The sequence below is a fragment of the Delphinus delphis genome, chromosome 20 (assembly GCF_949987515.2).
Source record: "Delphinus delphis chromosome 20, mDelDel1.2, whole genome shotgun sequence".
In the NCBI taxonomy this organism is placed as follows: Eukaryota; Metazoa; Chordata; class Mammalia; order Artiodactyla; family Delphinidae; genus Delphinus; species Delphinus delphis.
In genome coordinates, this window is record NC_082702.1 from 49,829,854 (window position 1) to 49,851,407 (window position 21,554).

Here is a 21,554-nt window from a genome sequence, read left to right on the forward strand (position 1 = left end):
ATATCTGAGATGCAACCTGGAAGGTGCCCATATGTACGTCATATACTCAGCTGACCCCAACTACGTCACCATTTTAGGTTTTAGATAGGTGATGATTTGGAAATAGATCAGACAACAGAAAGAATGAGACAGTTTCCCTATGAGACTCCCATTGCCCAGTGATAATGAGATTTGCACAAATACTGTTTTAGAAGAAACAGTGGTTTCTTTTTTTCTAGTTAAAAGATTAATTCATGCTTTCTACCAAGCATTTAAAGAAGAATTAGTATCAATCCTTTGCAAACTCTTCCAAAAAATAGAAGAGGGAATACTTCTCCACTCACTCTCTGAGGCCAGTATTACCGTGATTCCAAAACCAGATAAAGACGTCACAAGAAAAGAAGTCTTCAGACCAGTATCACTTATGAAGATAGATGCAAATATCTTGTAAACTATTCTAGCAAACCAAATGCAACAATATATAAAAAGGATTGAAATTTATACCGTGGCTAAGTGAAATTTATATAAAGAATTCAAGGTTGGCTTAACATTTGAATGTTAATCAGTGTAATATACCATATCAGTGGAAAAAAGGATCATGTCAATAGACGCAAAGAGAACAAAGTTGAGGGCTCCCATTTCCCGATTTCAAAATTGACTATAAAGCTTCAGTAATGAAGACTGTGTGGTCATAGCATAAGCATAGTCATGTAGATAATAGAATAGAATCGACAGTCCAAAAATAAACTCTTACAGGTGGTCAGTTGATTTTCAGCAAGAATGCCAAGACAGTTCACTGGGGGAAAGAACAGTCTTTTCAACAAATGATGCTAAAACAATTGGATGTCCACATGCCAAAGAATGAACTTAGATGTCTTGTGTTCGCCATACATAGGAATTAGCTCAAGATAGATCCTAGACCTAAATGTAAGAGCTAAAACTATAAACCACTTAGAAGCAAGATAGGAATATATGTTTGCGATGTTGGGTTAGATAGTGCTTTCTTAGATCCAAGCACAAGTGACAAAGGAAAAAAAATATATAAATTATAGTTCATCACAATTTAACACTTTTGTGTTGCAAATGTTACCATCAGGAAAGTGAAAAGACAATCTATAGAATGAGGGAGATGGTGCAAATTGTATATCTGACAACAGACTTGTATCCAAAATATATAAAGAACTTTTATAATTCAATAATAAAAAGATAATTACCTCACTTAAAAATTGGCTCAGCATCTGAACAGACAGTAGATGTTTCTCCAAAGAAAAGATACAAATTGCCAATAAATACATAAATTGCCAATAAATACTAATGCTCAACATCATTAGTCATTAGGGAAATGCACATCAAAATCACAATGAGGCGCCACTTCATACTCACTAAGGTGGATACAATTAAACAGACAAACAAACAACCCAAGACAGATTTAATGACAAATACTGGCAAGAATGTGGAGAAATTGGGATCATAATACATTGCTGGTAGAAATGTAAAATGGTACAGCCACACTTTGGAAAACCGTCTGGCAGTCCCTCAAAACGTTAAGCATAGAATTAACCATATGACCCAGCAATTCCACTTCTCCTTGTATACTCAAGAGAAATCAAAACATATGTCTCCATAATAACTTGTAAGTGACTATTCATAGCAGCAATATTTCTAATAGCCGAAAAGTGGGAAAAAGACGAAATGCCCATCAGCTGGCAAATGGTTAAATGAAATGTGACGTATCCATGCAGTGGAATAGCTTTTGGCCACAGAAAGCAACAAAGTACTGATACGTGCTGCAACATGGATGAACCTTGGAAACGTTAAGTGTAGTGAGAAAAGTTGTTCACGAGAAGACCACATGTTGTGTGATTCCATTTATATGACATATCCAGAATAGGCAGATCTAGAAAATAGAAAGCGGATTAATGGTGTCTGGCGGATGGGAGTGGTTAGTGACTATTAATGGATACAGGGCTTGTTTTGGGGGATATGAAAATGTTGTAAAATTAAAATGTGATGATGCTTGTATAATTGTGAACGTATTAAAAACCAGCGAAGTGCACACTTTCAAAAGCGTAAATTGTATGCTTTGTGAATTCCATCTGAGTAATTTTTTAAGAAATCCATGCTTACATAGAAAATTTGGAAAATAACAAAAACAGTAAAAAAAAAAAAAAAGAACTAAGCAACCTAGTGATATCCTGCACATCCAGAGCTAACATTTTTCTGTATTTCCTGTCTTGCTGACTGTACGTATAAAAGTCTTTTTCATGGCGGGGGGGGGGTGGCTGGGAAGGGATATGAATCGCACACATAACACTTAATTTCCTCCTTTTTCAATTGATTTGAGAAATTGGGGAACCTCTGACTTAATCCTTGCTGATTTATCTTATCTTCTGTTGGATTTTAAGTTGCTTCTAGTTCATATACAATTTTATAATTCTACCTCATTTATATATCATTATTACTCATTCTTATGCATAAGCTTTTATGTAAATTTTGAGGATCTCTGTGGGAATGAATCTTGGAAACTGTATCAATTTGCTAGGGCTGCTGTAACAAATTACCACATATTTGGTGGCTTACAACAACAGAAATTCAGCCTGTCACAGTTCTGGAAGCCAGAAGTCTGAAATCAAGGCGTCTGCAGGGTTGGTGCCTTCTGAGGAGGGGTCCATTCGGCGCCCTTCACTAGCTTCTGGTGCAGGCGGGCACTCTGACAGCCCTTGGTTTGTAGATGCACCTCTCCAGGCTCTGCCTCTGCCTCTGCCTTCACAGTGCCTTCTCTGTGTGTCTTCTGCCCTTCTCTTCTTTTGTAAGGACACTTGTCAATTGGATTTAGTTCTACCTTAATCCAGCGTGATCTCCTCTCAAGGTCCTGAACTTAATTACATTTGTAAAGATGCTTTTAACAAATAAGGTCCCATTCACAGGTTCCTAGTGGACCTATTTTTTGGGTTCACCATTTAATCCCCCACAGAAGCAGTGGCATATCAAGGGGGTAGCAGGTGGCTGTAGGGATAGTCTGCCCCAGGCACGGGCAAAATGGGGGAGCATTGTTTGTAGAAAATTCAAAACCAATAATAAGGACTTCCCTGCTGGCACAGTGGTTGAAAATCCGCCTGCCAGTGCAGGAGGCACGGGTTCGAGCCCTGCTCCGGGAGGATCCCATATGCCGCGGAGCAGCTGGGCCCGTGCGCCACAAGTGCTGAGCCTGTGCTCTGGAGGCTGCGAGCCACAGCTACTGAGCCCGCGTGCCACAGCTACTGAGGCCTGCGCACCTAGGGCCCGTGCCCCGCGGCAGGAGAAGCCCCCGCAATGAGAGGCCTGTGCATCGCAGTGAGGGGTGGTCCCCACTTGCCGCAACTGGAGAGAGCCAGCGTGCAGCAACGATGACCCAATGCAGCCAAAAATAAATAAATAAATGAATTTATTTAAAAAAAAACCAATTTATTAAAAAAAAAACCAGTCATCATGCAGTGGCAGTTCTGAACATTATCAGTGATAAACTATTCCTCCCTAGAGGTATGAGCTGCTGCCCTTTGCACCGCCCCCTGTGTAACCCACTACTTGGAAACAGGATTACCAGGTGAAATAATGTGGATATTTCTAATTCTCATGATAAATGTTTCCAACTTACTATCCATGGGGTAGGAATATATAGTCTTACCAGCTTTATACAAGGTAATAAACATATGATAATATAAATAACTTGCTAATTTAATAGGCAGAAAATATCTCATTTTAACTTTTGCTACTGGTGGAGTTGAACACATTACCTCTTGTGCTGGTTATTTTATAATCAAGTTTTATGAATTTAAAAAATATCATTGTCAGTATTTCTGTTAGACTCAGAATATGTTTTTCTTGTTGATTTGTAAACACTGTTTACATAGTGAAACTATGGATTCTTTATAGGATTGCAAATTTTTGCCTTTTTTTAAACTTTATTTAGATAACAGATTATTTTAGTTTTTAGATAGGCTTTTCTTTATTGCACACCAGTATTTGTTTTCTAAAAACTCAAGATTCTTCACCTACAGTTTTCCATAAGGATGGAACAAAATCAGATTGTTGCAATAGTAATAGGTCTATGAGAAGTCTCTATGAAAAGAACACTAAGTTTTTTAAAATGAAAGATAGGAAATATTTCGTTTCCTATACCACATATTCCATGCCATTGGTGTGGAATCTGAACACCATCGGTTTCCAGCCCCTTATTTTACAAGCAAGAATCAGAAACTCAGAGGATTTGGTGATTTGCTTGAATCTGGGACAAAACACTGAACTTTTATCTCTTAAAGCAGTGGTCCTGTAAAACTGTACCCTGTGTCTTTTTCTCTCGTTTCATGTGTTAACTAAATCCCCGAAACGCTTTTTTTTCTTCCTACAAAGCATTTATTTATGGCATTTTTTTCTTATTATAAAGACAGCACATGTTAATTATGGAAAAAATAAATACGAATAAACTCAGAAAGAAAACAATTTAAGACACTTTGGGTTCCATCCACCCCTAGAGACAATGACTGTTAACATTTTTGTCTATGTTTCATTAGCATTGTGTGTGTATGTGTGTGTGTGTGTGTGTGTGTGTGTGATCATACAATATTATATATTGTTTTTAAACATGAATGCTTTACAGAGTCCATAGATTTGTTATTTTCATGGCTGCATAGTATTCTATCATATGCATATATTCCAATTCATTTAATGATTCCCCAGTTGTACATTTAATTTACTTCTAATGTGTTGCTGTTATGTTGCAATTACAAACACTGTGGATAGCCTTGAATATATTTCTTTATACAGTTCTCGTTAGTACCTTAGGATGATTTCTTCCAAATACAATTTCTTGATTAGGATTTAGGATTTTGATTCACATGAAAGGCTTTTATTTTTAAATTTTTTATTATGAAATTAAATATGTGCAAACAAAGAGAAGATATAACAGACCTCCACTTAACTCTCCCCAAGCTGACTTCTAAGATGTAGATTTAACTTGACTTCCAAAAGGAATGTATCCAAACAGTTTGTGCCTATCTCTTTAGACAGAGCATTTCCACCTTGATATGTTTTACTTAATACCTAGTAAGTGCTGGTTCTGGTGTTGGCTTTTTCACAGCACACTTTCTCCTTTATTCCTTATGTCTTACTTTAAGGGCTGTTTCGATTTTATAGATAACGAAGCTGAGAACTGAATGAGCTAAGGAAGCACAGATTCAACTAGGCGGTAGAACCTGTGTTCCAACCTGGGTGACCAACTCATCCCAGCTTGCCCAGTATGGTCCCGGTTTTGGCACTGAAAGTCCCGCATCCCAGGAACCCCCTCGTCCCCAGCAACTCAGCACAATTGCTCACTTAGAATCCAAGCCCTTCCTGAGCAGAATGGTCTCAGATGCGACCTTCTAGGGCATCCCATTTCCAGCTGTCTGTAGTCCTGAAGATAGTGAAGAATTGGTTATTCCGGGGGGAGCATGGATCCTCCTTGGTTTTAGAGCGTTTCTGTCTGTACAACGTGGGATGTTTTCTTTCAGGTCACTTCACGTGCTTGTGTGCAATGCAGCCGTGTTCGCTCTCCCCTGGAGCCTCACGAAAGATGGCCTGGAGACCACCTTCCAGGTGAACCATCTGGGCCACTTCTACCTCGTCCAGCTCCTCCAGGACGTCTTGTGCCGCTCAGCGCCTGCCCGGGTCGTCGTGGTTTCCTCGGAGTCCCATAGGTGGGTTAGAATTGGACGTTCTGTTCACGTGACCAGCTTCCTCACACCAGCTGATGGTCCCCCCAGCCTCTCTTTTTGCAAATAATTTTCATTAGTCCTGCTCCAGAAAGTGTGTACTCAACCTGGCTTACTGAATTTATCGAGGTCTTTTTTTGTGTGTGTGCCCGTGATGGTGGGTGATTATTTGGGGGTAGTGTCGACAGCAAGGTAGATAGTTTTTATAACTATACTTCAGGTCCCTCATTGATTTTGCTTTGAGATGGAATAATAATTGATTAAATCTGAATTCCTGACCTGTATTGATTTGTCATTCACCAACTTCACCATCTCACGAGGAAGAATGTGCAGTTATTCTAGCAGGAGAAACAATGCAATTAAAAACTGCAAGATGAAATCCAGTTGTTTTATAATGAGAAATTAGGGAATTCAATGCAGACACTAGCTGTGTAATTGTAGAAAGGGAAGTACTGTAGTTAGAACATATTAGAAATCTGGCCACGACTCTTTTGGTCAAAATTTCAATTAAAACATCAGATGGCGCTGCTTTTCTGTTACCATTAGGAGAATATTCAATCGACGAAGACGACAGTTGAAAATTTCCTCGTATTTTCAGCATGTTTTGTTTCTAGAGCTGGATAAACAACTTTGTCTAAAGAGAAGTACCCTGAGAAGATAAAGGACTTGCCGGGTGAGGCTAGATTTAATACATGTTAGGGAGATTTTCCTGGTGTGGTTGGGAGCTTTCACTCCTACCAAAGTAGCTGGAGAAAAATAATGTGCAAGGGCCTGTTTTTTTTCTCCCTCTTCTTCGTCTTAAGTCCTGAAATGTTTTAGTGACCCAGAATGAAGCTTATTTTTTTAAATCATGCTTCCATAAAATGTAACCCCTGGGACTTGGAAGAGAGAGACCAGCCAAGGGTTAGTCTGAACCCTTTATCACTCCCAAACACAGGGGCTTATGGTTGAAATGACACACTGCAGATAGATTTACTTTTACCATTTGAAATTTATGACGGCCGAAATGAAAGGAAAATGCCGGTAATAATCCTCCCCTGCGTTAAAAGACATGAAACATCTCGTAATTAGGTGGTAACAAAATCGGGACATCCTTATCTTTGCAAATCACACCGGGTTCCTGAAAGTGGAGTGGCCTTGTTCAGGCGTGAGGGAGGCTACTGCGGGGGCGATGGGGAGAGAGCTCCGGAAATAAATCTGCCAGCCCCAGTCGTTTGCCAGATGTGGAGGGCACCACGGGATACGTTTAAATGAGCTGGTATTTAATGGGAGATTCTGTGGAATTGTCAGCTGCTTCCTTCCCTTTGTAAATCTGGATCTCAAATAAGTATTTCATGGGACGTCTTTGTTCTCTCCTTAACTGCAGTGTAATTCGCACTTACCTTGGAGATCTGAATCTTGATTTCATTTAAAAGATGGATCGGAAGGCAGGGCCCTGGTCTCTTGAATTCGATCCATTGTAGTTTCCAGACCAGGTCTTCCTGAAGTGTGTGTTATCAGGCCCGCTCCTGTCTGGCGACGGGCACTGGTTTTCTACTTCCCGGTGACCTCTTGCCCGCATTAAAGGGTGTTTGTACAAAATGTTAATTCTCCCAAGCTGGTTTGTTTATTACACTTGTGTTGCACCCCAGAGCCTGTGTGAATACTGGGCGGGCAGTCCTGGGAGAGCACTCACTTGCTGCTCAAGGACCCAGAGCCCTAAACCATGTCGTAAAACGGAAGGGTTGATATCTAATTACCTCCATAAACCTTGGCGGAATCTCTTCCTTGGAGTCAGGACCCCCTGTTAGGGGAAAAATGAAGTCCGATGTTTGCAGAAAATATTATAGCAGACTGCCCCAAGGCAAAATATTTATTAGCCTCCCCGAGTCTTCCCTGTATTTTAGTTACTTATCTGGAACCGGAGCAAGTGAATTGAAATCCATCATATGAAAATGAGAACTTCCTTGCTGTGAAAAAATTTTTCAGATAACAATTACAATGGAATGAAAAGAGTGGAGTGCTGGCTGAAGGGCTGTAAATGGCTGCAGCTGTGTTGAGTGCCAAGTTGGCACACATACACACACACACACACGCAGCCTCTGATGCAAATTCAGTCCTATTCTTTGAACATACTAGCTTTTGTCTACATAGAATCCAGCCTAATTATTTTAGTTGGGTTATTTAAAAATCCTCAGTTTAAAAGAAAAAAATAAAGGAGCAGTATATAGAGAAATACAAGATAGAGGTCCTCTCAAACAGCAGATGTTAACGTCCAGAGAGCAAATGCTAACATTCGAGTGTCCTGGTAGGAGGATAACTCTATTAAGACGTTATTGTTTAGCTTTGTCAATTTTTCAACTTGAAAACAGGGTAGGCAGCTTTTGTAGATTTGTTTTGCTGCCTCTTGAGCTGTGAGAGGTGAACGCGGTCATTTTTCAGGAAGCGGGCCCCGGCTCAGAGGAATCGGAAAGCTCGCCCACCCTCTCTCCTCCCTGGAGGACTGTCAATACCAGCTAATCAGGCCTTAAAAATGAGTGTGCCGCTCAGGAGCTCAGCAGGTCAGGAACTCAGGGGTCCACTTATGGGGGAGGGCTGTTTGCAGAGGGCGGGCCTCCTGTTTAGTAGCTGTTTCTCCATCTCGAAACCTGCTTTCAACCTGGTTCCATCTCATTTCTCATCACGGTGGATTTTGTTGTTGTTTTCGCCTTGTTTCTAGGTTGGGGACTAGGAATGAATACCTTCTCTTAGCGGTTGAGTCTACCCAGTGTTCCCCAGGGCATGAGATACTTCTGCATTGTCCTTAAAAGCCAAAGCAGGGAAATCCTTCTAAACATTAGAAAGTGCTGCATGCAGGTGTTCATGAAGGACATAAAGCCTCTGAACAGAATGGGAAAACTTTCCTTTTGAGCAAAGCTCAAAACAAAGCTTTTTGTAATAAAGGAAACTTGGCTCTTAGTTTGGAATTCCAAACCCGCGATCGAACTTCAGTTCTCTAATCCCGTATTTAGGCCCTACTGTGTGTCATAGGCAACATTCAAGGAGCTCACCTCCCGAGAACTCACAGTCTAGGGTTGGAAGCAAATGAACAAATGACTTGCAGTCTGTATGGAAGGACAGAGGCACAAGGTACAGAGGTGGCCTGATTTGCTTTGTTGCTAACGTTGCAGGGTGGCAGGTCCTTGAACAACAGGAAGAGCATGGACCAGGTCCCAGAAAGTGGATACTTAATTTCCATCTACCCTGCGTGGCTTCTTTCAGTCTGTCCCTCACTGCCACCCTAGAAATCACTGTGACAGCAAGCAGTGGAAGAGTTAGTTAGGGAGAGCTTCCTGGAAGAAGTGACACCTGAGCTGGATTGGGCTAAACAAAGGATGCCAAGAAAGCCGATGAAAGCGGAAAGAAGAGTGAGTGAAGGATGCTACCTGCGTCCCGTACCTGTTAGATGCTGTCTAAATCCTGGATGCTCTCTTCTACTCAGAGCAGGTAGAACTTCTGGGCCATACCTTAGATCATGGCATCCTCAACTCAACAGTCCTTATTTTTTTTGGTGACAACTCTTCTGTAACACCTTATTACTGTTTTGAAATAAAATTAAGAAATATGGATAATATAACTTCCCTGCATACATATGTTATAATTCAGTGCGCTAGCTTACCTGTAATGTAAGGAAAAAAGTGAATGTGAAGCAAAAGAGCATGTTCCAACATGTCAGTGCTTGGGCGGGACTTCAGGGAAGGTAAGTTATCAGAGAGCCCAGGTGTGCGCCATTGCAGCCTCAAATGCCACCAGCCTCAGGTCAAGCCTCACCTCCCCACCACCCAATCCCATAAAATTCCAAAGCGCGCTCATTCCTCATTTACATGGTTGTGGCACGCTGCTCCTGGAAATTCAGCGGCTGTTACAACTGTGCATCTGTGTAAAGCACAGCTCGGCTCTAGGCTCAGATAATTACACACAGGCTTTCATCTGCCTGAATGTCCAGTGGGGCCATCTTCCTTGAGCAAGGCTCCGAGTGCGTGGCAGGACATCTCCTGTCCGCGGCCCCCGCCGGCAGTCGTTATGACAACCAGAAAAAGGCTCCCATAAATTTTCAAATTTCCCGCTAAGTTTCATTGCCTCAGAGGATTCAGCTCGGAAGTCTGGGCTCTTCCTGTGGTCTGGGGACTTGGAAACAGGCAGCGGTGATTCCTTTCGGAGTCTCACTGCCTTATCCACGCCAGCGTCTCTGGCCATGATCTTTGTTGATGACTTCGGCTCGGCAAGGTGATTTAACACCGGAAATGGGATGTCACTGACTGAGTCCTGGAGAAGGGGTATTTAATTTCCATTAAGACATGAATTCCGTCTGCCCCTGGGATTCTCTTCTTGGTCATAGCTCCATCTGAACTGCTCCTTTAAGGAACAACCAGATTATTCCATCATTTTCGCTTTACCTTTTGCTTTCCTTTTCCACAGTGGTTGTCTCCATTGCCCTTGTTGTGCTCCCTTATTACTCGGGGCAAACGCCCAGAGTTGATGAAGCAGACTCCAAGGGGTCCTTAATGAAGATGAGACTGTCGTCTAGAAAATCCCTTCTGTTATGATCTTTTTTTTTTTTTTTTTTTTGCTTTTTAGGGAAGTCACTACTTTGTTGTTATTTAAAAAAAAAAAAAGAAAGAAAGGAAAGAAACAAACAGCTGGTGTTTAACGACTCCGTCAGACCCAATTATAAAACATCAACTACTTGCTTTGATTTGTGTGTGTCCATGGCATGGATGTACTTAAAAACGTTCGGCTCTGCCAGAACTTCTTTTGGCTTTGTTTACGTTTATCTTTTAAACGTTGAAGACTATTGGTGGCACCTCACCAAGGTTATAACCCCTTTATAATCATTAATTTTTAATCTGCAAAAGAGTCTTGGAGGCAGCAAGGCTCATCTATATTTACTTGGATGCTCAAATGAAAATAATACAGGACGCAAGCATTGGCTAAAATAACCCAGGGAAGCCCTGTCAAAGGTTAGGAATGCGATATCTTTCTGCTTCCAAAAGCAGCAGCCCTTTATTTAAGATGTTTTTCCATTTAATTTAATTATCCTTGAACTTCCTGTTGAAGGTTTTGAAAAATATATGTTAGAGGCAGGGGTGGTGGAGTGGGACTGCTGCATTTATGAGTTTGGGCCTTTATTAAGTGTGCCTTTGGACCCCGATGGTTTATATTGTGAAATCCCCATTGTCTATTTTTAAGGAGACTTTGTTTCGATGTTTGCCCAATTGAGTTTTCAATCATCTCTGCATAGTTTTTCTCAGATTTCTAATAAAAACACAACGCTATATAAGAAGTCAGAGACTGGCCGTTTCATATCTTTTTGTTTGTTTGTTTGTTTAAGATTTACAGATATTAATGATTCCTCTGGAAAACTAGACTTCAGCCGCCTTTCTCCATCGAAAAATGACTACTGGGCCATGCTGGCTTACAACCGGTCCAAACTCTGTAACATCCTCTTCTCCAGCGAACTCCACCGCCGCCTGTCCCCGCGTGGGGTCACGTCGAACGCGGTGCACCCCGGGAACATGATGTACTCCTCCCTGCATCGAGGCTGGTGGGTGTACACGCTGCTCTTCACCTTGGCCAGACCCTTCACCAAGTCCATGGTAAGTGAACTGCCGCCGCAGACACCTCCAGTGCGCCTTTACGGAAAGGGTCCTAGAGAAACCCAGGCACACGTGCTTTCTGCGCCTCTCACCTCTTGTGAGGATGAGTCTGGTTTTGATCATCACAGCATCAGGCTTTAGGGCTCTTGGACACATTTCAGTGGGCTTTAGATTGCACCTGTTTCTCTAGAGGTGTCTTGGAGGGCCAGAGAGAAGATGCGCTCTTTCAGTATTGTGTTAATATGTGGCTGAACGTCTTCATGGAGATGATCTGTTTGCTTTCGATGTGATTTTTTTTTTGGTTCAGTAAGCACAGTCCTTCAAAACTGTGTTTTGTGTTAGTAGGTGAATGACATGGATTCATGCCTTTTGAATTATTAGCAGATGTGATTCCTTTGTTTCCATTGAGAATCTGTATCTGTTGTTCTAAATTCTTCTTTTAATGGGTGTAAACCTTTCCTGGAGAATCCTTTTGTTGGGCTACAGGTGCACTTTATTCTTTACTTCTCCAAAGGTAAGTCCTTTTGGGTGAATCACACGACTGTGGTTAGATTTGGACATGTTCGCAAAGGTAAGTGTGAAGTTCTTTCTGTTTTTGATGGTCCTGTAACAACTGTATCTGGAAACTTCTTCCCTGAAAGAAGTTTGAGGAGGAAGTCATTAGAATGAAGAATGCACATTTTTATACAACATATTTGGTTTATGGTACTTTTCTAAAACACAGGCCTTTAAAAAATGTTTTCCTATTTAGTGGACACTAGTGTTCCAGTTAAGCAAACCTACCATGTAATCCTCAGAAACACCTTGGCTTTTAGGAGTAACAAAAGTCAAGTCATTGACCTCTGATGTTCTGGGCAAATGATCCCATAGCCTCTGAATACAGTCTGCTGCCTTCTCCTGCAGCCCTTCCCACCCACCCTCATTGAGCTTCATGTTTGTGGATGGCTTTTAAAACTGCAAGGAAAATCTTTTGACCTGCCTAGGAGAAAGTAAGTGCGTGCTTTTTTAATCTTCATCAACCAGATGGTTGTTATGCAAAGCAAATAGACTTAATCCAAGAGGTGACTACTTAAAGAAAAGAAGAAGTGGGAGAGTCTCTGGAGAGCAGTTCTCCAAGGCCAAGGCCGGTGGAAAATGAGAAAGCGTGTGTGTCCCAGGATTCTGAAGCTTCCCCATCGGCAGGCTGTCCATGATTGCGTGAGAGTAGGTTCTCCACGAGGACATCTTTGACCATGATTTCCGCTCGTTGTCTTAAGTTAGGTCCTTCAGTAGAGATGATAAGGGAGAATATGGGCCTGGACTGGTGTCAGTGCCATTGACAGTACCATGGATGAGTTGTTCAAGTTTATGCAGGGGGTGAGGAGTGGACAGCATCCTTTCTCATTTTCTGCTGGCCCTGTACCTTCAAGACCAACAGCCCAATCATCGCGGGGCTGTGACTACAAGGACTGTGATGGCGGGTGGTGAAACCATGTCCCCATTGGGTGTGGTCTCCAGTGGATGAGGGCTTGTTGATGGAAAATGGTAGCCACTCTTACTCTGCGATGGGACCACAGGGCTTAAAAACCCTGCACAAGGGCAGGTGGGAAGGAAGAAGAAGACTAGTTCTGGGAAAGTAAAAGGTGGAGTCAATGGTTGTTTCTTGGGGAGGGGATCATTGTCTAATAGTTAACATGAACACAGCACATAAACGTGTTTAGCCGAGTCAGGCTGGATTGTCTGCTCCTTGGACGTAACGAGGATTTCTGAAAGCGCCAGCAAATTATGTCAGGCAGGCAACTGAGTTGGGATCACAGAATATTGCTGTTTGGCTGGTAACTATAGTCGGGACTCAAGCCAACGGGAAGACAAGAGCGTGGAGTTGGAAACTGAGACAGGAGTGTCACCATACAGCTGGGCAGCACAGGAAGTTAGGAGAAGCTCCCCACTGAATGTGCACCACACCGGGATCTGGTCTCGGTGGTGCCCGATGCCCAGCCTAAGTGGCTCCTTCCTCCTCCTTCACCAGCCGGTGTACAGAGGCTTCGGCCACCCCCCAGCCTGGTCCCCAGTGCTCGCAGCGGGAAAGTGCTCGCTGGGAGCAGTCGTGGGCAACATATAAAACAAGACCTGCTGGCTGTGGCCCTGGGTGAGAGGGAGGTTTGGGAAAATGAGCAGATAACCCTTGAGAAGGTTTGGAGAAAAGTGGAGACGTCACCAAAAGACCCCCCAGATTTGGTTAAGTTGTATTGGCAGTGGTGGAATGTTCCATAAAAGGGCAGGGGACGTAAACCCTTAGCCTGTGTTAGAAAAGGGATTTGACATGACTTCCTGGTGGTGGCAAGTGTGAGAAGGCTGCTGCCTGGGACAGTGGACCTACTGACTCTCTTGCTTAGGATCCTGATGGTCAAGCCCCAGCTCTTACCCTTGGAGTTGGGAGAGCTTGGGCAAGACACTTGACCCTTCTGAGCTTGTTCCCTCGTAACCAAAATGGCGATAAAGGTTGGCATGAGGATTGACAGTAATGGATTCATGGTCTGTCATATCTTTATACATTTAGGTATTTGGTGGGGTTTCTTAGACCCCAGAGTTCCGTACGACTGAGGTTCGTAAAGAGATGGAACGGGAGCCCTGGACTTGTCAAACTCACGGCCAGTCACTTCTCTTTGACGAAAATGTAGAACTCTGTATGTGGGACAGAACTCTGTACCAGTATAGACCTGGGATCTACTGTTTCACTGGTAGGACAGACTGAACTACAGATCCAGCCTCATGTTCTGTCCTTCCATACAGGGCTTGGCATTGCTTCCATCGCGACAAGACATTGTTTTGTGGATGAAGGGCTCACTTCTGCCATTTTAATGCAAACATGTTTTTGGACCTAAGCCATGTGGTTGCACCCCCATTCCCACCCCGGGTAGGAGTTGGATCCTAAATGCTCATGGAGAACCTGAGCATAGATTCAGGGTTCCCGTCTCCCGATGGCTAGTGTTCTGTTTGTGCTTCATCTTTGCCCTTTCTGCCTTGCACTTCAGACAAAGCATTTTCCTTTTGACCTGAGGGCTGCTGGAGTGTGCATTCCATCACGCAAGGTCAAGGAAACTAGAAACACAGCCAGCCTTGTGCCCGGGAGCCCTGCCTGCCTTCTCCACTGTAGCCGGCTCCCTGGGGTATTAAACAGCAGTATTCTAATATAAACGTCCCTTTTTTATTTGCTGTGACTTGCTGTGACTGCGGTGATTTTAGTTACCGTAATTAGGTCACCCTTCGTGGAGTCAGGCTATTTTAAGTGCCTCTTTAAGGAATATTGTGGCAGATCAGTAATTTTACAATTGGATATTCTTGTGCAACTTTATTAAATGTAATCTGTCTTTTAAATGTTGCCCTTTTACAGTTATACATTCCTAATTGTTGCTGTAAATGCATTATCACTTTGAAATTAATTAATTTTTCCATTTTGCCCGCCTGCAGTATAATAATCACTAATGAGAAACTCTTAGGGATTAATTCTCAGCACAGTGACCCCTACTGGTGGAGCCGTGTCTCTGACACTTCTTCCTCTTGTGGTACAGAGGTCAGGACAGCTATATGGGGGTTTTTCCCTCTTCCCTCCAATTTATAATAAAATTAAAGTAATAGATAAAAATGGGAATAGGATTGTCTCAAGTATTGTTTTAAAAATGATGCAGGGTTCCTTAGCTGCTTGTGCAACATCTTCAAGGAAAAACTAAACTTGCTGGAAGCTTTCTAGTTATGAAGTGACATCCATCTTACGTGTGTCATTTACTTATTTTCCCATCTCTCTAGCTTGCTTTTTATTTAAATACTCTAAAATTACATTTTGCATATTGATGCACTAATGTATATTGTATGTTAGTGTATGTAACATATTCATACATACGTATTACCCTCTGGGGCTTGTTTCACAAAATCAGGCATATTGTATTATCTGGTGATCTGTGAGATTTTTAAAGGTGGGTCTGTCTATTTGCTATGGTTGCCATACCCCCAAGTAAGATGCAGCTTGGCAGGTAAGGCCAGGCATTGTGGTGCTTTACGTATCAGCATATGTGTCTTCATTTATTGCTTACAGCAGTTTGACGTTAGAATCACTCCCCTTATTTTGCAGTTAAAACGCATAGGGAACTTAGCCAACTTGTTCAAGAAAATGAAATATCAGCTGGCAGACCCTCTGCCAGCTACTTGTCCAAGTTCATTTTCTTTGTCAAATATACCAGCGCCGCTGCCACATTGATCCAGTCCTGTGGTTGTGTCTCCTTTTTAAAATGTTTGAAAGCACCTTCATGAAATGAACCCTCTCCCCGTTTTCTCCCCCACATACGCTTGAAGTGCTGGTAAACAACGTCTTAGCTCAAGTTCCTAGGTCCACGCCAGCCTTTTGCTATCAGTATGTAAATTTGAAGCTGAGCCCCCTCACGTGCCTCTTAGCGTGTTTTGTGCAACCAGATGTTTGCGATGGCAGGTAACGGTAGAAAGAGTATCATGTGTTAGGGTAGCAAGAGCTTAGCAGATGTTTTAGGGAACCGCGTTTTCAAATCGTTTTACATTAAAAAAAAAAAATAACAACGGCTCAAGTTTGTCGAACTTCTGAAACGATTGGGTTACGTTTCCTGGGGCCGCGCAAAGCCAGTCACTGTGCTGAGTTTTAACAGATGCGCAGCTACCCTGCTAATGGATGGGCCTGCGATGCTGGTTCTGTTGCAAAGTTATAAATTATAGCTAGAAAAAGCACACGGTGTCGTTCTTCTAACCTTCGGGAAAGCCAAGCCTGGTAATTCTGCCCTTGAATAACCCGCTGCAGGGTGATTTATAGTTGTACAATTTAAAACATAATGAAGGAGATAATAGATGTTGATTTGTTCTTTAAATTAGTATTTTAGAAAAATACTCCCCCCCACCCCTCCCCATGAAATACCTGCAGCTGACTACACTCTGGATACTATCAAGGACAAAACTCCCTGTCTGAATCTTTATTGTTACATTGGAGTAGAAAAGCGGGGGCCTTTTTCTGCGTTGGGAGGAGGAAATAGAATTTTCAAAGTGGAAATTTCAGCATATTCTTCACTGATCTAAATATTTTGAGACTCCTGAGTGAGGGTTGAATTCTTTGGCTGCCTTGCCCTTGCCAGGCCAGATATGTTAGAAAACCAGACTCCTAGGACCTCTCTGTGGTTGGGCCACACGTGGGCTTTTCTGCAAACCCCGCCCCCCCGCCTCCAGGGTGGCTTCTTCCCCTCGCCGAAGCCACATCCCCGCAGCCTCAAACATTCTTGTTACTTTCCAGGATTATCATTAGCATTGGTTTTATTCATCATCTCTCAATTCTGTCCGGAGCTTTAAGGTTTGCAGTGTTTGCCCAATTTGAAGTCTAAGGGATATGGTGGAATGAAAAAGAGCATAGGATTTAGAATCATTAGGCATGTGTTCACAATTCAGGTTTCCCCTCTTTCTTTTAGTTGTATAATTTTGAAACGATTCACCCTCTCTCAGGCTCATTTTCTATCATCAGTTTAGATGTTTTGGACTGGGACTCAACACCCAGTTAAAAGTGGTTGGCGTATCAGAGGTTTGTTTTTCTCATATATCCAGAAGTCCGTAGGCAGCCAGGGGCTTCTTTAGCTAATATTTAGGCAGCTCCGCTGTGATTGTCTTGGCTTTTTCCTCATGATTATAAGATGGCTGCAGCAACACCAACCGTTGCATCCTGTGTGATAAACTCTGAAGTAAGGGTGGGAGGGATGAGGCCCCTCTTTGCATGCCTTCCTCCTTTATCAAGGAGGAGAACATTCTGTCTCAAAACTGTCCTCCCTCGTAGACTTCTCAGCTCCCACTGGCCAGGATTGAGCCACCCGTCCAGATCCTGGGTACAAGGGAGGCTGGAAGAGTGCATATTGGCATTTTGTGTTTCCGGGGTGGGAGGCAAGATCTGATGGCAAGGAAAAAGGGTAGGATAATGGCTTTTGAGCAGGCCCTATTGAACAGGTGTACATAGAGCTTGCTCATCTGTCTAATGGGAATGCTGTCTATGTTATAGGGTCATTGTGAAAGCAAGTACGAATTAAATGGGAGGCACCTGGCCTCATCTGGTCCCCTTCCACTCACCCAGCTTTACCTCAAGCCACTTCTGGCGCCATTCTCCTTCCTTCTCCAGGTTGCTGAAGTGCACTGCCCTTCAGTCTAGAACACACCTTTCCCTCCCTGCTTAGTTACTTTCTGCTCATCCTTCAAAACTCAACGCAAACATCACACTTCAAGGAAGCCTCCTTAGATGAAGCCTTGGTCAGGACCCTCCATTCTGTGCTCTCATAAGAGTCAGTGCTTATCGTGTGATACTGTCTGACGTGTCATAACGCTCCATCTATATGTGCCGGGGAATGAATGAAGGACCCCAGAATTTGTCCTTCGTAACGTTTAACAGAAATGCAATTTAGAGAAACAACTCCCGTAGTTTTGTGTTTAGTGTCCGTCTTGAAAGTGCTGTTTTTGCCTTCACACTGCTGTATCCCTGGTCCATAAGGTACGTGCTCAGTAAATACTTGTAAATAAATAAACGAAAGACAATTAGGTGCTTAATGAAGGACAATCTTGAATCCATTCTTTTTCATGAGTCTCTCTGAGGTGGGCAGGGGATTGCAGTTCAGAATGTGTAGGTACAGAAACGGATGAGGCTAGGGGGATCCCCTGCCCCCAGAGTCACACAGCTGGTCCATGGGGTCAGCCCCCCGCCCCTGAACCCCTGGTCAGGGGAGACACGAGGGATCCACCCAGTGGTGTGAGTATGGAGAGAAGATGCGTAAGGAGAACAGCAAGGCGTGGGAAAGAAACACTTTAGAGCCGGGCAGCTCTCAGATCCAACCCCAGCTCCGTCCCACACTAACTCTCGGGCACATTTCAAGCCCTGGCTAGCATCCGTGTGTATGGGCTCGTGTTGAGAATTGAACGGGACCATGAATGTGTAGCATCCATGTGCTAGGTGTTCAGTAAACACTCACTGGCGTTGCTCTCGTTGACATGCGTCGAGAGTGGAAGATCATGAGTGTATAGCATTCAGAGTAGGCTAGCTGTGCAGTAGACATGTTTTTATCATCACCATTTTTTCAAACAAGGAAAGGGCTGTGTTACTTCCCGTTGCTTGGAAATACCCATTCCCCTAATGACAGCCCCGTGTCTGTCACAGAAGATCTAATTTTCCCTGTGACTATTAGGCATGAAAAAACCATATACAGCCCCGAGGAAGAGCTGGACAACATACGGAATGGGGACCAGGCCTGGACCCACAGTGCATAACGTAAGCCCTCCTGGCGGCCTGTGTGAGTACCCCTTAGCTTTGAGGAAGGAGTCCCCCTTTCTCGTTGGAAACAAAGAGGAGGAGGAAAGTATGCTTGGCTTTGTGAGGCCAGGGCTCTTCATGGCTGTATTTTTCTCTGCCTTGCCTTTCTGTGTTTTAAGTCTGGTTGGGCCTTTGTTCCCGAATGAGTGCCTGAGAGGGGGAAAGAAATGACTCTCTGGCCTTAATACGTGTGACAAATTTTTTAATGAACACTTAACCGAGATTTGAAATTCCCCTAGTTTTATCTTCCGCGTTTCCTTTTCTTCTGCGTCCCCGCTGGCTCTCGGGTAATGCATTGCCTCTTTTTAACTCTCTTCCTAGCTCTTTTTATTACTTTTAAGTTGGTGGAGCCTTCTTTGATCCTCCCCCTCCAGTTTCCTTTTCTCCAATTTCATACTTCTTTCCAATGATTTTTGGCTGCCGCACAGTTTCGATATCGGAGGCCAGCACGGTTAAACACATGCCAGGAGTTGGTGTTGCCCTGCGATGATGTTTCTGAGACGTTTCTTCTGTGAACATTGATTTTCTTATAGCTCACCGGACATGTTGATTTTTCCTCGTGGGGCGGAAGGTAGTGTTTTTCCAGCGGCAATAGGAGAACTCGAATCCGGGGTTCCGCATTGTTCAGAAGCTGAAATCCACACCCTCCCCTTCTTACTACACTGAGATGAACGAATACATTGAACATCAGTGCAAGATGTCTTCTCATCTTCCCTGAGGACCTACTAAGTGCCAGGCTCCACGCTCGTGGGTTTACATCTTTGTATCTTGTCTTTCTGAATGTAGTTTTAGAGTTTGCTGTAACCAAGCAATTGTGTGTGTCTGAGCAAGTCATATCCCCTTTCTGGGCCTCCATGTTCCTATCTGTAAAATGAGTCCTTTAACCAAGATTAGTTGTCCCATGGGTTTTGGATTTTACAGTGTAATTTGAAAGGAAATTTTTCAAAAAGGAGACTAGTGCAGGGTCTGAAAACTTTACTCTGAAAACTTTACTTTGAAAACTCTGGGTGAAAGACAAACTGAGTTTGTCATATGCTTTACTCTGAAAACTCTGGGTGAAAGACAAACCCACCACCATAGACTGTCACCATAATTTTGTAAAAGAAGAGACGTTGAAATGCCAGAAACTGTAGGCAGGACATGATGGTGGGACAGAAAGCAGCCCTTTCAGTTGAGTACATTCGACTTCAGGGAAAACCATTTCATTGCTCCCTTGGCCATTGTTCTCAGTATTGAAAATGTTGGGCTTACCCTTGGGAATGACCGGCCTAGAAGATTCCAAAGGTACTGTTTCAGCTGCAGAATTCTCCTGTGCCTCTTTCAGATCCCAGGTTCCAAACTTTCAGCAGCTCTTACTGCACCGCAGTTGACTTGTGAGCATGGAGCATGCGGGGATACGGTTTGTGAAACGCAGACCTATCCAGCCTCGCCAGAGTCGGGAGAAGGAGAGTGAAGCAGTAGAGGGTCGAGTCAGGGCAGACGCTGATCCAACACATCAGAGTGTTTTTCCTCATAAGCAGCTATTTCAGCCTGTGCCCTTTTGTGACACCCTTTCTGCTTATCTCCCAGTTTCTGTGGGTCTGGAACCCGGCCTCTCTGCTTCAGGGTCAACCTGTGAGTTGCAGTCAAGGTGTCAGCCCAGCTGTCGCCGTTTCAAGGCTCAGCTGGGGAAGGGCCCACTTCCAAGCTTGTGGGCCTGTTGGCAGGGTTCAGTTCTTTATGGCCTAGAATACTGAGGACTTTGTTTCCTCTCTGCCTTTTAGCCGTGGGCCTCTCTCTCGGTTCTTTGGAGTCACAGCCCTGTATAACCAAACCCCAGAAGGGATATCTCATAACTTTAGTCCATTCTGTTTGGTAGAAGGAAATCAGTGGGTGTGATCCACATTCACAGGGAGAGGATCTCACAGTGGTGTCAGTACTAGGAAACATGGGAGCATAGCGGCTTAGAGGCTGCCTACCACACTTTTCAAATTCAGTTTTATTTAGTCTTTTGTGTGCGTGTGTGTGTGTGTGTGTGTGTGTGCGCCTTTCGGTAAGCTGTCTGGTGGCAGATTTACTCATAGGTCTTGCCGGTTCTTGGCCTTAAGCCATAGCATTCGTTATTGATGCCTGTGTCTCTGCCTTGTTGTTCTCCTGTTTCATCCTTTCTGCATTCTTGTCTTTCCTCTTTCTGGGCTGAGAGGTGCCAGATGCAACCGTTTAAAAAAAATACACGGCTGTTTATGCATTTTTGTCTCATGAAGAGAATAAAGAAACGTATGGATTGTGTTTCCTCAAGTCAAGTATTTGTTTTCATGCTGTTTGAGAGGGGGCCGTGTTCATGAGTGGCCCACATTTTCTCTCTAAAGAAACACCTATTGCCGAATTTTGAGTTTCAAAAATTGTCCAGAGATCCTGGACTTCTTTTTTTTTTTTAAGCCATAAAGGTAGATAAGGCTCACCAATCATTTCAAATCCCACGTGGAATATTATTCTTATTCCAGACTCTGTATTTTTGTCGTTGTTGTAGTTTTGGGATCTGTTTTTAAGTAGGAATCTAAGAAGGAAAGAAAAACAACTAGTATTTTGCTGTTTTCGGAAAAAAGAGATTGATTTTGAACACTGCAGTTTGGTTTTCACGTTACAAAGCCACTCCTGTTAAGATGTACAATATGTGAAATGTCTTATTTAGTAATATTCTAATTTCCCCCGTGAAAGATCGTGCCCTTCTCCCCAGCAGGGGCTTTCTGCTTCTCCATCTCCTACCATGTACAGAATCTGCATCACTTGATACATTTTTTCCTTGGGTTTCATATGATGGGGTCTCTTTAATCATTTACATGTTTGAAAAAAAGAAAGTGAAATATTCTTTATGAAGCCAAAGTAATCCACAGGAGTGCATGGTGTTTGTTCAGCTGGATA

At 43.2% G+C, this 21,554-nt stretch overlaps 1 protein-coding gene across 4 annotated transcripts in view; it reads left to right on the top strand.

Moving 5' to 3' along the window:
• WWOX (WW domain containing oxidoreductase) overlaps positions 1 to 21,554 on the top strand; it is a 977,516-nt gene that overhangs the window by 276,805 nt on the left and 679,157 nt on the right. For 2 of the 4 annotated variants that reach the window (XM_060000167.1, XM_060000168.1), the window contains exons 7-8: positions 5,508 to 5,693; positions 11,059 to 11,323. In XM_060000167.1, the coding sequence (XP_059856150.1) occupies positions 5,508 to 5,693; positions 11,059 to 11,323 (451 nt within the window). Of the gene's footprint in view, positions 1 to 5,507; positions 5,694 to 8,857; positions 8,960 to 11,058; positions 11,324 to 21,554 lie in introns of those variants that run through there. The other 2 variants (XM_060000170.1, XM_060000169.1) reach the window with 2 other exon arrangements.